A 13008-nucleotide genomic window follows, 5' to 3' on the forward strand; every position below is an offset into this window, starting at 1 on the left:
CTAAACTGGATAAGACTACACTTTTATTCATCTCGAAAACAATAATGTAGTCCAGTATTTAGCAAAAAAAACTTTTTACTAAACTTTTCAGTGTAATCTATGTCTTGACACCCGATAGAGCTCTTGATAAGCATCTGAATGAGTTTCTCTTAGGTAGAGGAGTCAGTCTAACTTATCTGTGTTGCTCTTTGGTTCTAGATCATGGGTGTCAAACTCAATTCCTGGAGAGCCGCAGCTCTGCACAGTTTTGCTCCAACCCTAATCAAACACAGCTGATCCAACTAATCAAGGTGTTCAGGAATACTAGAGACTATTAAGCAGCAGTGAGTTGGTAGTGGTTGCAGCTAAACTATGCAGAGCTGCGGACCTCCAGGAATTGAGTTTGCAACCACTGATCTAGATTAATATCATTTGTGTACTTTAGGTTGTAATAACAAAGACATCTCAAACAATGTCCCCTTGTGACATAACTAGGCAAAAAAAACAGCTACGGCCCTATCATACACCTGGCGCAATAAGCCATAAGATGTGCTTGGCACGATTTGTTGCTATTTTCAGACCAGCACAACTGTTATTTTTATGTTTTGCAGCACATTATTTAAATAGCAAATCCATTTCACCACTTCATGTACTCATGGGTGTGCTAGACTGAAATAGAAGTGTGTTGAGGAACTAAAATAGATTGCGCCATTGACCAACTAAAAGCTGGTCTAAAGTCCAGCACAGAGCATGCTAGTTACGCGCCTATGCAGGTCCAAAATGCTTACACATTGCTTAATACACACAGTATGTATAACAATACACAACTATCTCTACATATGAAAAAAGGATTAAAATGTTATTATATATATTATATATTAAAATAAATATATATTAAATATGTTATATATATATATATATATATATATATATATATATATATATATATATATATATATATATATATATATATATATATAATTATTATATGTGATATTATTATTAGTAGTATTATTTATTATATGCATATTTCTATTTGTTTTAATAAAAACAAGTTTAGATTTGTCCACCTTTCAGGTTTTGGAGATGTATGCAACACGAAATGGGGCATAAGAAAAGGATGTGTGATTGGATATAACTCAGTTATTTGACCCCACTTCATTAATATTGTTCATTTATTAATTTGCTGGAAATTAAAACTGAATTTATAAATAATTTTGAAACAAATATTTGCGCTTAAACTAAATTAAATGTATAGGCTGATGGGTGTCTTCAGTGGAAAGTAAAGACTAAAAGTAGTGTAAAAGTGTAAAAGTAAAGTAAAGTAAAGTAAAGTAAAGTAAAGTAAAGTGAAGAAAAATGAAAGAGGCCAAATGGCTGAGGCTCCTTCTTTATCCTGGTGCTGCAGATGGTCTGTTTAACAGTTTTAAGTCCGCCATGTAAATACCAAATGCACCATGGCCTGTCAACATTGGGATGTGAAAATAAGGAATATGCCAAACTATAATATGGGATTCCCCAACCCCCTCACCCCCCCCCCCTCTTAAAAAAATCCCCAGATTACTAAATATGTTAATTTTTAGCTGTTTCATTGTAAATAAACAGTTAAATGGTCAGTAATATTTTGTTTAATTATTATTAACAAAAGAAAAAATAAATATATACATTTACAGCAAAAACATTAGCAAACAGTTCAGCTTATTAAAATTAATAGCTATTATAATGAAACAGAATCAAGCTATCAAACTCATAAGCCGTTTCTCCAGTGTATAACTTACACATTGTGATTAAAGAGCAACGAATGAATCTCGCATTTAATAAGATTTTTTTTTACATTAAATAATAGGTGTCACTTAAAAAATGCACACATCTAATCTTATAATAAAAGCATTCGACTGCTTTCCTAAATTTTTATGCTCATTTAAGTCTAAATTAGTTGTGTTTGGAAAAAAAACACACCAAGATCGATATCCTTATATGTTATTATTATTAATTATGTGTGTATGTCTGTTTAAACACACACCCAAAAGCCAGACTTTCTCTCCGCTTCAAATCACGTGTATAGAATCCGTTTGGGAAACAGCGTCTGTTTATCACTATGGAGCACGTCAGCTGACATTCATGCCCCATTAAGTTATATAACTGTTTTGAGGATTGTATAGGTTGGGCGATGGCACCCGTAATCAAAAATAATGGAATCACGCCGTTTTTAATATTTATTTATAGGTTTTTTCATTCCTAAACAAAGCGAAAGCACAGAACAGACTCACGTTTTAGAGCAAGGGGCGACCCCTGGTGGTTCGGTGGTATTGGTTGCGCATAGGGAGGCTCGGCTGTTCAGAGAAAGACTGAAAATACGGGAGAAATATGGGAAAATACCTTTACGGGACGGTAGCGGGATAGAACAGTAAAATACGGGAGAATCCCGGGAAAAAGCGAGAGGGTTGACAGGTATGCACCATGGCACAATTCAACTGACACTTAAAGGCAATGGGAAATGAGACTTTGATTGGTTTGATGCATTTTATGCTCAAAACAAACCAATAACCTATTAAGAGAATAAGCATAACCATTTTAGACCATGCGCTGGGGTGCAGAGCGTATTTTTCTGTCCTTAAAATAGCAAAAGTTACTTCGGACATGCTCTTAATCAGTGGCGTAGTGGACGGGGCCGCAGGGTACGCACCGCGAGGGGGCCGCACGTGATTTGGGGGCCCCGCGTCATCTCGATTTTCAATAATTGAAAATCCGGCAACCGCAATAATCAAACCCCTGGGAACAACTGTGGTTGGAACCAAAGTTCACAGGTCTGTGTTCTCTGAACTCCTCTCAAACGGTGGACTACTACATTCTGATTGCTTGCCGCCAAACCGCGTCATAGTTCACTAGCATGAAGTTGACTTGATTTCAACTCTCCTCGACGCCCACACTGGAGAAGACGCACCGCGCTGCTCCTCGCCGCCGGCTACTTTGATGCTCTCACCGCTTTCGATGTCAGTTTGTGATCGCTCCCGAGTTTGTAAACGCTCCTCAGTTTGTGAACGCTTCCCCGCGTCGTCGTTCCACCCCCCCCCCCCCCCCCCCCTCTTCATCAGGGGGCCTCGTCAATGATCCCAACAGGGGGGCCCCCGCATTTTGTGCCTTGCCACTGCTCTTAATGCTTTTGCGCCATGCGCTTTAGACTTTGTGCCTATATCGTTAAAATAGAGCCCTTTATGGAAGTTGTCATAAGCATGCATAACACCTCATTCATATTCATGTCATATCATGGATTATAAAGGTGTCTGAACACCCCCATTATTAAAGTGTTACCCAGAATTTATTATTCAACTAGCCTTTTAATAACAGGTAAGGACCTAAGAAAGCAAGTACAAGACAGGATGAACTTACGAAATATGTAGATTTTATGAAGGCAATTACACTTATAAAAATACTGTTGCGGCTTTTTTAAACTGCTCATTTAAAATGAAACAATAATTCTTAAGTTCAATCCACTTAAAGTTACTTTAAGCGACATGTGTTGGGACAACATGAAGGAATTGTGTGGATTCCAGTGTTCATTAATAGTTTAAGATGCTCGCAATCGCTGTTTTTCTGACTCTAAGACTCCATCTACTGACTACTTGTGAGACTCAATCACTGTAAAAAAGAGCATCCTGGTCAATTAAGTCTCTGCTCGTGGATAACTTAATAAATTTTTATACTCAAAATTTCTTATTTAATAGCTGACACATGAGAACATGCTTGTGCTACCATGCAATCTACAACTAAGAGTTGAAAATGACTGACAGGCCATATACAGGGGCATATGTGGTTTGAAGCAGGGCAGGCTGTGGTTTGTGAGTGAGAAATGCATAAAAGCTACTCAGAAAATACAGAAAAGCACAAGAAAATTTGGAAAAGCATGACAACCAAGCGGGTAAAAGTGCATTATAGTAATGCATTAGCAAAATAAAAAAGATTGGGAAATGTCTGTGTCAGGAAATGTCCCCCTGTTTTTCAATTAAACAGCATCTATTGTCAGGTTGTTGTTGTTGTGGTTTTGAACACACAGTTATTCATACACTTTGCAACACTGGCAGCTCAGTTAAGAGTTCTCAGAAAGATCTGCTATTTTTAGTTCAGTTTCATTTCATTAGGTGTGAACTCTTCATCCTGCTTTATCTAGTTTACAGGTTTAAGACTTTATAACCCATACAATTTCACATTTTAGTTTGAAGGTTTGAGTAAGCGGTGTACATGGTTGGATTACCTTTGTTTTGTTTTTTAAGTTTGACATAGAATTGTGGAGGCATTTTGAAGAGATGGTTTCAAACGTTGCTGTTTTTTGTCTGTGTATGTTCATCACAAAATGTAAGTGGATTTCATTTTATTTTGTTTCAATGTGATCGAGTTTTTATGCAAAGGATTCGAAATGACTGACATTTAAAAACAAAATTAATACATTTAAATCAAGTTGAATGTAATTGTGGAAATATACTTTAGTAAATACAGGGAAAGTTCAATTTAAAACCTTTTTTTTAAAGATATAGCACACTGAATTACAAAAATGATAGTTTCATTGGCAGACAGTATTTTGATGGATTATTTTCAAATATAGTGGTCTGATTAATTTTTTTTTGCTTTAAAAAAGAGATCTCAAAACTTCCAATAGCATGATTTGTTTGTAAAGTATACATTATATAAATAAATTAACTAAATTCTACATAGACACACTAATGTCAGTTTATCTTTAAACTCTGAATGAAATCTGAGATTGTGAATATGTGATTTGTTTTTGTTTCTTGCAGGTTTTCCTCAAACAAAAGAAACATAGATGATATCAGTGACCGAAGGAGATTCAGTCACGCTAAACACTGGTGTTACTGAAATACAGAGTGATTATTATTTAATTTGGTGGTTTAGGCTTAAAAACACAGACACTCGTATAGCAAAAATCTATAAACAGAGAAACTATATTTATGATGATGAGAATGAGAGTTTCAGACACAGGCTGCAGTTAGATGCAAAGACTGGATCTCTGACCATCACAAACATCAACAAACTACACTCCGGACTTTATCAAGTACAGATCATTGATAGTGATATCACACACAAGGCTTTCAGTGTTGATGTCTATGGTGAGTAAACTAAAATCTAGGACCTGTCTACAAGATTTTTTTACTCATCCATAAAGCATGAGGTTGTTTACACACATTTTCAGGAGTTGATTGTTCCAGAACTTTTGGCTATTTTTGTTATGTATTCTGACTGTTCCTGTCATTATAACAGATTTTTATAATTAAATAATTCACATTTCCAAAATTACACATTTCCACAAGAGGCACAAAGTGTTTTATCTTTCAGAAATGTATGATTGGACTCCAGAAAATGGCATTTTAGGCTATTATTTTATATTAGATCTTATATTATTATATTATAATAATACTAATGATGATTATGATAATATTTTTAAGGTGTGAAGTCAGCATCAGTAACTGAGGGAGATTCTGTCACTTTAAACACTGATGTCACTGAAATACAAAGCTTTGATCAGATACTGTGGATGTTTGGACCTCGAGAGACTCGTATCGCTGAAATGCACAGGCAGAACATTGACATGTTTGACAGTAATGAGATATTTGGTGACAGACTCAAGATAGACAGTCAAACTGGATCTCTGACCATCACAAACATCACAACTGAACTCTCTGGACTTTATAAACTCCATCATAAAACCATCATCAGCAAGAGACTAACTTCCCACCAGAAGTTCACTGTTACTCTCTATGGTAAGTAAAATCATTTATATAATTAAACTGTAAAAGTAAATAATAGTATTAGTAATGTTTACCATGTGGCTAATAATGTTTATTTCATTCATTTATATAAGGTCTTTTGCCCGTTCCTGTGATCAGCAGTTACTCTACCACATGTAATACACTGTCATCATTATCTCCATCAGTGTGTAGTTGTTCAGTGGTGTGTTCAGTGTCGAATGTGAGTGCTGTGAGTCTCTCCTGGTACAAAGGAAACAGTGTATTGTCCAGCATCAGTGTGTCTGATCTCAGCATCAGTCTCTCTCTACCTCTGGAGGTGGAATATCAGGATACAAACACTTACAGCTGTGTGGTCAACAATCCCATCACAAACCGCACCACACATCTGGACATCAGTCAGACCTGCTCACCATGTTCAGGTATGATAATTGTGGATTTTCGCGGTCTTTATTAACCTAAAAGAGTTCAAGTGATTTAATATTTACCCTTTTCTTTCTCCCTCAGACTGTTGTGGTTTTACTGAGGCTGTGATCCGATTGGTCTTTTCCGTTGTACTGGGCATGGTCACTGTTGCAGTGGTGGTTTATGACATCAAATCTGAACGAGCGTATAAAATAACACCAGGTGGCGCTGTTTTCCAACCTAACACTTAGTTTATTATACTGTGTATAAATGGGGCACATGGTGGCTCAGTGGTAAGTACTGTTGCTTAACAGCAAGAAGTTCACTGGTTCGAGCCCCGGCTGGGTCAGTTGGTATTTCTGTGTGGAGTTTGCATGTTCTCCCCATGTTCACATGGGTTTCCTCCAGGTGATCTGGTTTTCCCCACAGTCCAAAGACATGTGCTATAGGTGAATTGAATACCGTAGGGTATGAATGTGAGTGTTAATGAGTGAGTATGAATGTTTTCCAGTACTGGGTTGCAGCTGGAAGGGCATCAGTTGTGTAAAACATATGCTTGATAAGTTGGCGGTTCATTCCGTTGTGGTGACCCCTGATGAATAAAGGGACTAAGCCCAAGGAAAATGAATGAATGAATATTGTAGTATTTACTGCTCTTGTTAATGAATGCTAGAAGCATGATCCATGAAATAATAAACCATAATGATAAAACTGTAGTATTTGTTTTTACTAGAGTAATTGATGATGTATAACCCAACGGTTGTAGAAAACAACAGTCTCGATTTATTTGTTCATATTACTAAACAGTCTACTATACTATATAGTGTACTATACTACAGTGTGGTTCAAAAACACTATTATTCACTATTTATTACTAGTATTTTTTACATGGAGATCATTTACTCTCAGGCACTTTAAGAGTACATCTCTCCACTGAACTATAAAAATTTGCATATTGCCATTGATTATATTTGCATAAACGACTTCATAACAGCCCAAAGGTAATGTCCCATGACTGTTTTACCTTAAGCTGAAGTTTTTTTGACATCCCAGGTAGCAAATTATTCTGGCCCAGATTTGGCATAAAGCTGGCACATCAGGCATTCACCCGGCACTGGCATACAGCACACTGAACAAAATGGCTCATTGCAAATGGCAAACAATTGATATTGCCTGAATTTAAACAAACATTTAAGTTGAACATTACTACATTTGATTTGTTTAAATTCAGTCCATATAACAACCTCTTACCTTAAAAAAAGTATATCAAATGAATCATTATATATAGTGCATGCGGGCCAAACATGGCACCATCTTTTAGGTGGCACACATGATATGGGCCAGATGTCAAATGTAGTATTCGGTCTAGATGTTAAAAATTAATATGTGGGCCACGTAAGTTTGGCCTAGCTTGACCCACATTTAAAAAACATTTTTATTATTTTTTGAGTAAAGCAATATTTTAATCCAGGAAACGATCCAGATTGAATCATTTGAATTAATAATCTGTTTCTGTATGTTGCCAAATATATACATTACATAAATTTTATTAACCAAATCATTATTTTACAAATTATAACAATATTAACCAAATATCCAAATCTGTTTATTTTTATAAAATATTTTTTTATAAAATCTGATTTTTTAAATTATTTCATGCACAAGCACACATTGAGTTGTTATGCTTTAAAAAAATTAATAAAAAAATAAATTAATTAATTAAAAAAAAAAAAATTTCCAATCAGGTCAATTCGATGAAAAGCACGCTCATAGCATTCCTAAAGCACAATGCTTTATGTGTTTATCAAATTCATTGCAGTCATAATACACCAAGTATTCCAGATTAACATAAGGACTAGGCAGGGCTGAAGCCTGAGGGCCCACAAGAGGAGGGGGCCCTTGATTTGCCTATGAATTAATGTGTCATGACATGGGAAATGGCTCTTTGCGTTATGCTGTCAATAATGTGAAGTATTACTTTCGGTTTGCCATTCAAAAACAGCGATTCTGCTAAACTATGGCACTGAGTGGCTGTAGCTCAGAGTTTTAAATAGCCCTATTTAGTCCCTGGTAGTGGTAGGGTGAACAGATGTCCCATTTCCCCCAAGGAAAGTCCCATACTTCCCAGGACAGTTGCTTTTTTCAGCTCTACCGCAAGAATAATCCAGCCAATGGCAGTTATGAGTCATTAACTTGGCTGAGACTTGGCCTAGATATGATCAATGTTTGGTCCTTCTCTGGAAGACAGACTAGATGTGTCATAACTGCAATGAAATTAACAAACCAGTTGGCATGAGCCTAGCAAAACGTTTGCTGCCAGTCCATTCCCATCCTTCATGGGCTATAAATGAATATCTTATGCCGACATCAGAGTCTCATGAGAACATGAAAACTAATTTCAGGTAAAACCTCACCTCACCATCTTGATTACACAGAACTCTTTGTTCTTTTGTACTTTGTTCTTTTAGTCATGTAATTTAGTATAGAGCAGACGTTCTGGGAAATTCCCTGTCTCACACATTAACACCTTATTAAATCACAGACCCCCAACAGGTGGGCGACTGGGTGTCTCAAAGCCGACAGGTGAAGCGATATCAAAATCCAACAAAAGTTATTTCATCAGGGAGCAATCTTTCAAAACACCACAGCTGTGTGGCCTTCAAAGATCTAAAAAGCGATAGCTAATTATTTAGATAGCGGGATTATTCTGCCATATGACGCATTGTAATTTCTTTCTTTCCTTCATGAAAGGGCCATTTTTGTATAACTAAAGCCTTTTTTTAATTCTCATTTGGTACCAGTCGGCTTTAAATATATTTTGCTCATTTATCTCATAGATGCAAAGTATCCAATCAAAATAATTTCTAAACATTATTCCTTGATTCTATCCTTCAAACTTTGTCCACAAAATAAAACAAAATTATCATGAAATTAATTTTAAGAGGAAAAAAACATGCAACACTTTATTTTGATGGTCCTTTTGAGTATTAGTAGACTGTCTGCTTAATATCTGTTAATACTGACATTCAACAGACATTAAACTGACTATAAGAAAATTATCAAGTACATGTCAACTTATACCAACCCTAACCCCAAACTAACAGTCTACTTATAATCTATCAAGAATTAGTTGTCACGTAGATGCAATGTAACTTACATTCAACAAACAGACCATCAAAATAAAGTGCATGGGTCATTGTAATGTCAAAATACATTGTATGGGTCAAAATGTATACATTCTTATATTAGAATATTAAGTAAAGATCATCTTACTTGAAATTATTTTGTGAATTTCCAAATGTAAATATATCAAAACTTAACTTTGCACTCAAGAGCATTGCACAGCTCTGAGCATGCAATGCTTTTAATGTGCACACATAGCCCAGCCCGCTTACCCTATGCACAGTGACAACATCACTAGCTCTATTAAGTGCATTGTGTCTGACATGCCATTTGTGGGACTGTGTGTCTCAATCCAATGTGCAAGTCTGCAGTCAGATCCTATTGCTTAATCTGGATTGATTTGTTTTTATTTTTGATCCTTCAGATTACAGATTTTCAAAAAGTTGAAATAGTATTTCAGCACAATATTATCTTAAACTATCCTAACCTAACAAAGTATACATAAATGGAAAGTGGCTTTATTGTTTGTGTAGTTAAAAAAACCCTCCAGGGTCACATATATCATTGGCATACATTATAGTTCTTTAATCTTTAGATCTTGTTTTTTTTATGAGGACACATTTCTATGAAGAGATTATAATTTATGATGAACTGTTTCCATAGGATGTGGTTTTGTTAGAGACAGAGGAAGCGCAGAGGCACATAAGGGTTTCATTGTCTTAAAGAAATATTTCAGCCAGACAATAAACATGCTGTCATCACTGACTCATCTACGCTAGTGAAACAAGGAAGATATTTTGACGAGATTTATTTATTTTGTCGATACAAAATGGAAAAAAAAAAATTGCCATTCTTTGAATTGTCAAAAGCATTATGTGACTTCACAAATATAATTTGAAATATAAATATGAACTGAATCAATACAATACACTGTCACAATAAAATACTTTCATTTATGTGCAGTTTAAGTTTATGTATTCGAGACACTATCTTGCCAAAATTAAATGTTTTGAGATTCTGCATGATAGGGCCAATGTGCAAAGCCGTAGTGTGGTTGGGTTTGTGAATTCAGCTTCTTTCCGTTAAGCTTAACTGCTTGCGTATGTTTATATAATAAATATAAGTTTTAATGTCAGCAGCTCAATCTTTTTTGCAGATGGTAACCTTGTTTATGTAGAAATAGCTTAAATGATTTGATGTCAAACACCACAGGCCAAATAATAACCCAGCGTTCGGTCAAACATTGGTTAATTTTTTTTTTTTACATTAAATAAGATTTTTGTGTGTCTTTTAAATAAGATTTGCAACCAAACTGTTAGGTTTGTCTATATTTTGACCAAGAGTTGTGATGAAACAACCCATTTTTACCATTTTGAAAAATATAGAGAGAAGTAAAAAGTCTACCGAAAAAGGGAGATTACGTTTTATCTACCATCTTAAACCCCTGTCCACCTAAACCCTTACCTGTTTCTTTATCAATAGTTATAAAATGTTTTTATATTTAGGCTTTTTAAAAAAAAAAAAAAAAAAGCAAAATGCATAGGCTATTTTGATAAAATGGGATGTACAACAGAAGAGGTTTTAATCGCCGCTTTCAAAGATGTCATGAAATGGAGGTTAAGATAGTCCTTTTTCGCATTTTGGGACATACGTTGAATTAAAATGGTCTTGAAATGAAAGGGCGGTGGATGATTTCATCCTTTGGAATCCGATTGTAATTTTGGAAGATTGATGTCGGTAACAAAATGGAGAAAAATTTAAAAGTTCAATTCAATTCATCTTTATTTCTATAGCTCTTTTGCAATGTAGTTTGTGTCTAAGCAGCTTAACATAGAAGTTCAAGTAAATTGAATCCATGTCAGTCCAGTTTTGAGAGTTAAAGTTCAGTTTAGTTCAGTTCAGTGTGGTTTCATTTGCACTGCTGAAAGTCCAAACACTGAAGAGCAAATTCATCGATGCACAGCTCCACAAGTCCCGAACCATGCAAGCCAGTGGCGACAGCAGCGAAGAACAAACTTTACCAACAGTTGAAAGTGAAGGAAAAAAGCTAGAGAGAAACCAAGCTCAGTTGGGCATGATCATTTCGCCTCTGGCCAAACTTCTTGCTCAGACAAAAAGTGGACAAAAGCAGAGCAGAAATGAGACACTCACTGATAGCTCAGCCCTAAGGCGTTCCATGTGACCAGAATTGAATAAAGAGAGAAGACTATGCTGCCTCCATAACATGAAAGAAAGCTTTATGGAGTACTTGCAACAGTTCATTGCCTGTACTAGGTGTTATCCCTAGACCACATCAGAGTAAAAAAATTAATAAAAGTTGGATATTGGTAGCCGAGGCACTTCTTATTGTGTTCTCATTCAAAATGGGGAGCTAGTCATTTTAGAGTATAAATATCAGTCAAACTGGCCGTCTACAGGTTGTTAAACTGATCCTGGGGCTCCAAAAGCTCCTCTTAAGTTTTCATTTATAAAACATGCACATATATAATGCCATGCAAAAGTTTAAACACCCCTAATAATTTTCATAATTGCAAGCCATAGCCTGCTGTTCCTTCAAATCAGCAACTTCATTTGGATATATTTTATACCCTAGGGACAAAGCAACATTTCAGTTCTGACATAACACTGATTTAATCAACAGATGCAATGCAATTTAAGTTATAACAAAACGTGAAAAAAAAAAGAAAAAAAAAAGCCTGTCGATGCTTTCTATAGCCAAGGATAAGTCTCTGAATACTACTGAAGGCATTTTGGAACATTCTTCCTTGCACAATTTTCAATGATGTTTAAGTCTGAGGACTGGGATGGCCATTTTAGAACATTGTATCATGTCTGAGCATGAATTCCTTGGTAGATCTGAAACTGTGCTTTAGGTCATTCTCCCGCTGAAACATCCAACTTTGGCTCTGATTGTTAAACATTATTCTTCAGAATTCTTCAGAATGTCACTGGGTGGAATCCAATGCAACCTTTAACTCTGTCAAGGTTTCCAGTACCTGTGCTTGCCACTAATCCCCTCAGCATGATTGACCCTCCACCATATTTTACAGTAGGGAACAGGTTCTTCTCCTGGAATGCTGTGTTGTTTTTCTCTATGCAAAGCACCTATGGTTGTGGCATCTGCCCTTTGAATATTTTTTTCAAAATGATTCAGGCTTGTCCAGATGTGCCTTTGCATACCTCAAACGATTCTTCTAGTTGGCAAAATGGGGAAAAGGCTTCCTCTGCATCACCTTCCATGGAGCTGTTCTTTGTGAGGAGACAATGACATTATCTGCAGCAAGATGTTCCTGGAGCATTTTGGAGGTGGTCTGGGGTTTGCCTTTCTGATTTTTTTTCTTGGCCAACCACAACTTTCCTTCAAAAGAACTGTTCCTGTGGCCTTCAATTTTCTTACTGTGTGAGACTTTAAACCTTTATGACAGCTTTTTGTATCCTCCTAATTTATGTTGATGAATAATCCTGGTTTTTAGGTCATTAGCAAGTTCTTTTGTGGTCCACATGTTTCTACATCATGGTTCACAATAAGGAGAAGCACAACTAGCAATCAGCTATCTTTAATATCCTTTTTCATGACTGGTTGCACTTTTGTTGGGAATGTTAAGGTTCACTGAATCCCTCAAATCAATTTTGTGTTGTAATCAATTATCATCAAGGTGACTGCAGATTTTGTAATCCACTCAAAAAAAAAGGTGCCCAAACTTTTGTATAGCCTATTTTTCAGTTTCAAATGAATTTCACACAT

The 13008-nt window shown here is 35.8% G+C and overlaps 2 protein-coding genes across 3 annotated transcripts in view; both read left to right on the forward strand.

Annotated features, from left to right (window-relative positions):
* blf (bloody fingers) overlaps positions 1-13008 on the forward strand; it is a 201498-nt gene that overhangs the window by 46270 nt on the left and 142220 nt on the right. The window lies entirely within an intron of this gene.
* On the forward strand, positions 4097-6856 carry LOC137489054 (uncharacterized). 2 transcript variants are annotated; one of them, XM_073937333.1, is made up of 6 exons: positions 4098-4154; positions 4251-4332; positions 4770-5099; positions 5436-5750; positions 5852-6157; positions 6243-6856. In XM_073937333.1, the coding sequence occupies exons 3-6, from the start codon at positions 4796-4798 to the stop codon at positions 6389-6391; spliced, it is 1074 nt and encodes a 357-aa protein (XP_073793434.1). In that variant the 5' UTR covers positions 4098-4154; positions 4251-4332; positions 4770-4795; the 3' UTR covers positions 6392-6856. The 2 variants fall into 2 exon arrangements, with proteins under 2 accessions (XP_073793433.1, XP_073793434.1); XM_073937332.1 differs by having other exon boundaries at positions 4097-4332.

Source organism: Danio rerio, chromosome 22 (genome assembly GCF_049306965.1).
Source record: "Danio rerio strain Tuebingen ecotype United States chromosome 22, GRCz12tu, whole genome shotgun sequence".
Classification (NCBI taxonomy): domain Eukaryota; kingdom Metazoa; phylum Chordata; class Actinopteri; order Cypriniformes; family Danionidae; genus Danio; species Danio rerio.

Excerpts from the sequence above, each read along its gene's own strand:
- LOC137489054 (XM_073937332.1), top strand. The coding sequence starts at position 4,796 with ATGATATCAGTGACCGAAGGAGATTCAGTCACGCTAAACACTGGTGTT. Across the intron at positions 5,751-5,851 it reads GTTCACTGTTACTCTCTATG|GTCTTTTGCCCGTTCCTGTG; the intron begins GTAAGTAAAATC and ends CATTTATATAAG. Across the intron at positions 6,158-6,242 it reads GACCTGCTCACCATGTTCAG|ACTGTTGTGGTTTTACTGAG; the intron begins GTATGATAATTG and ends TTTCTCCCTCAG.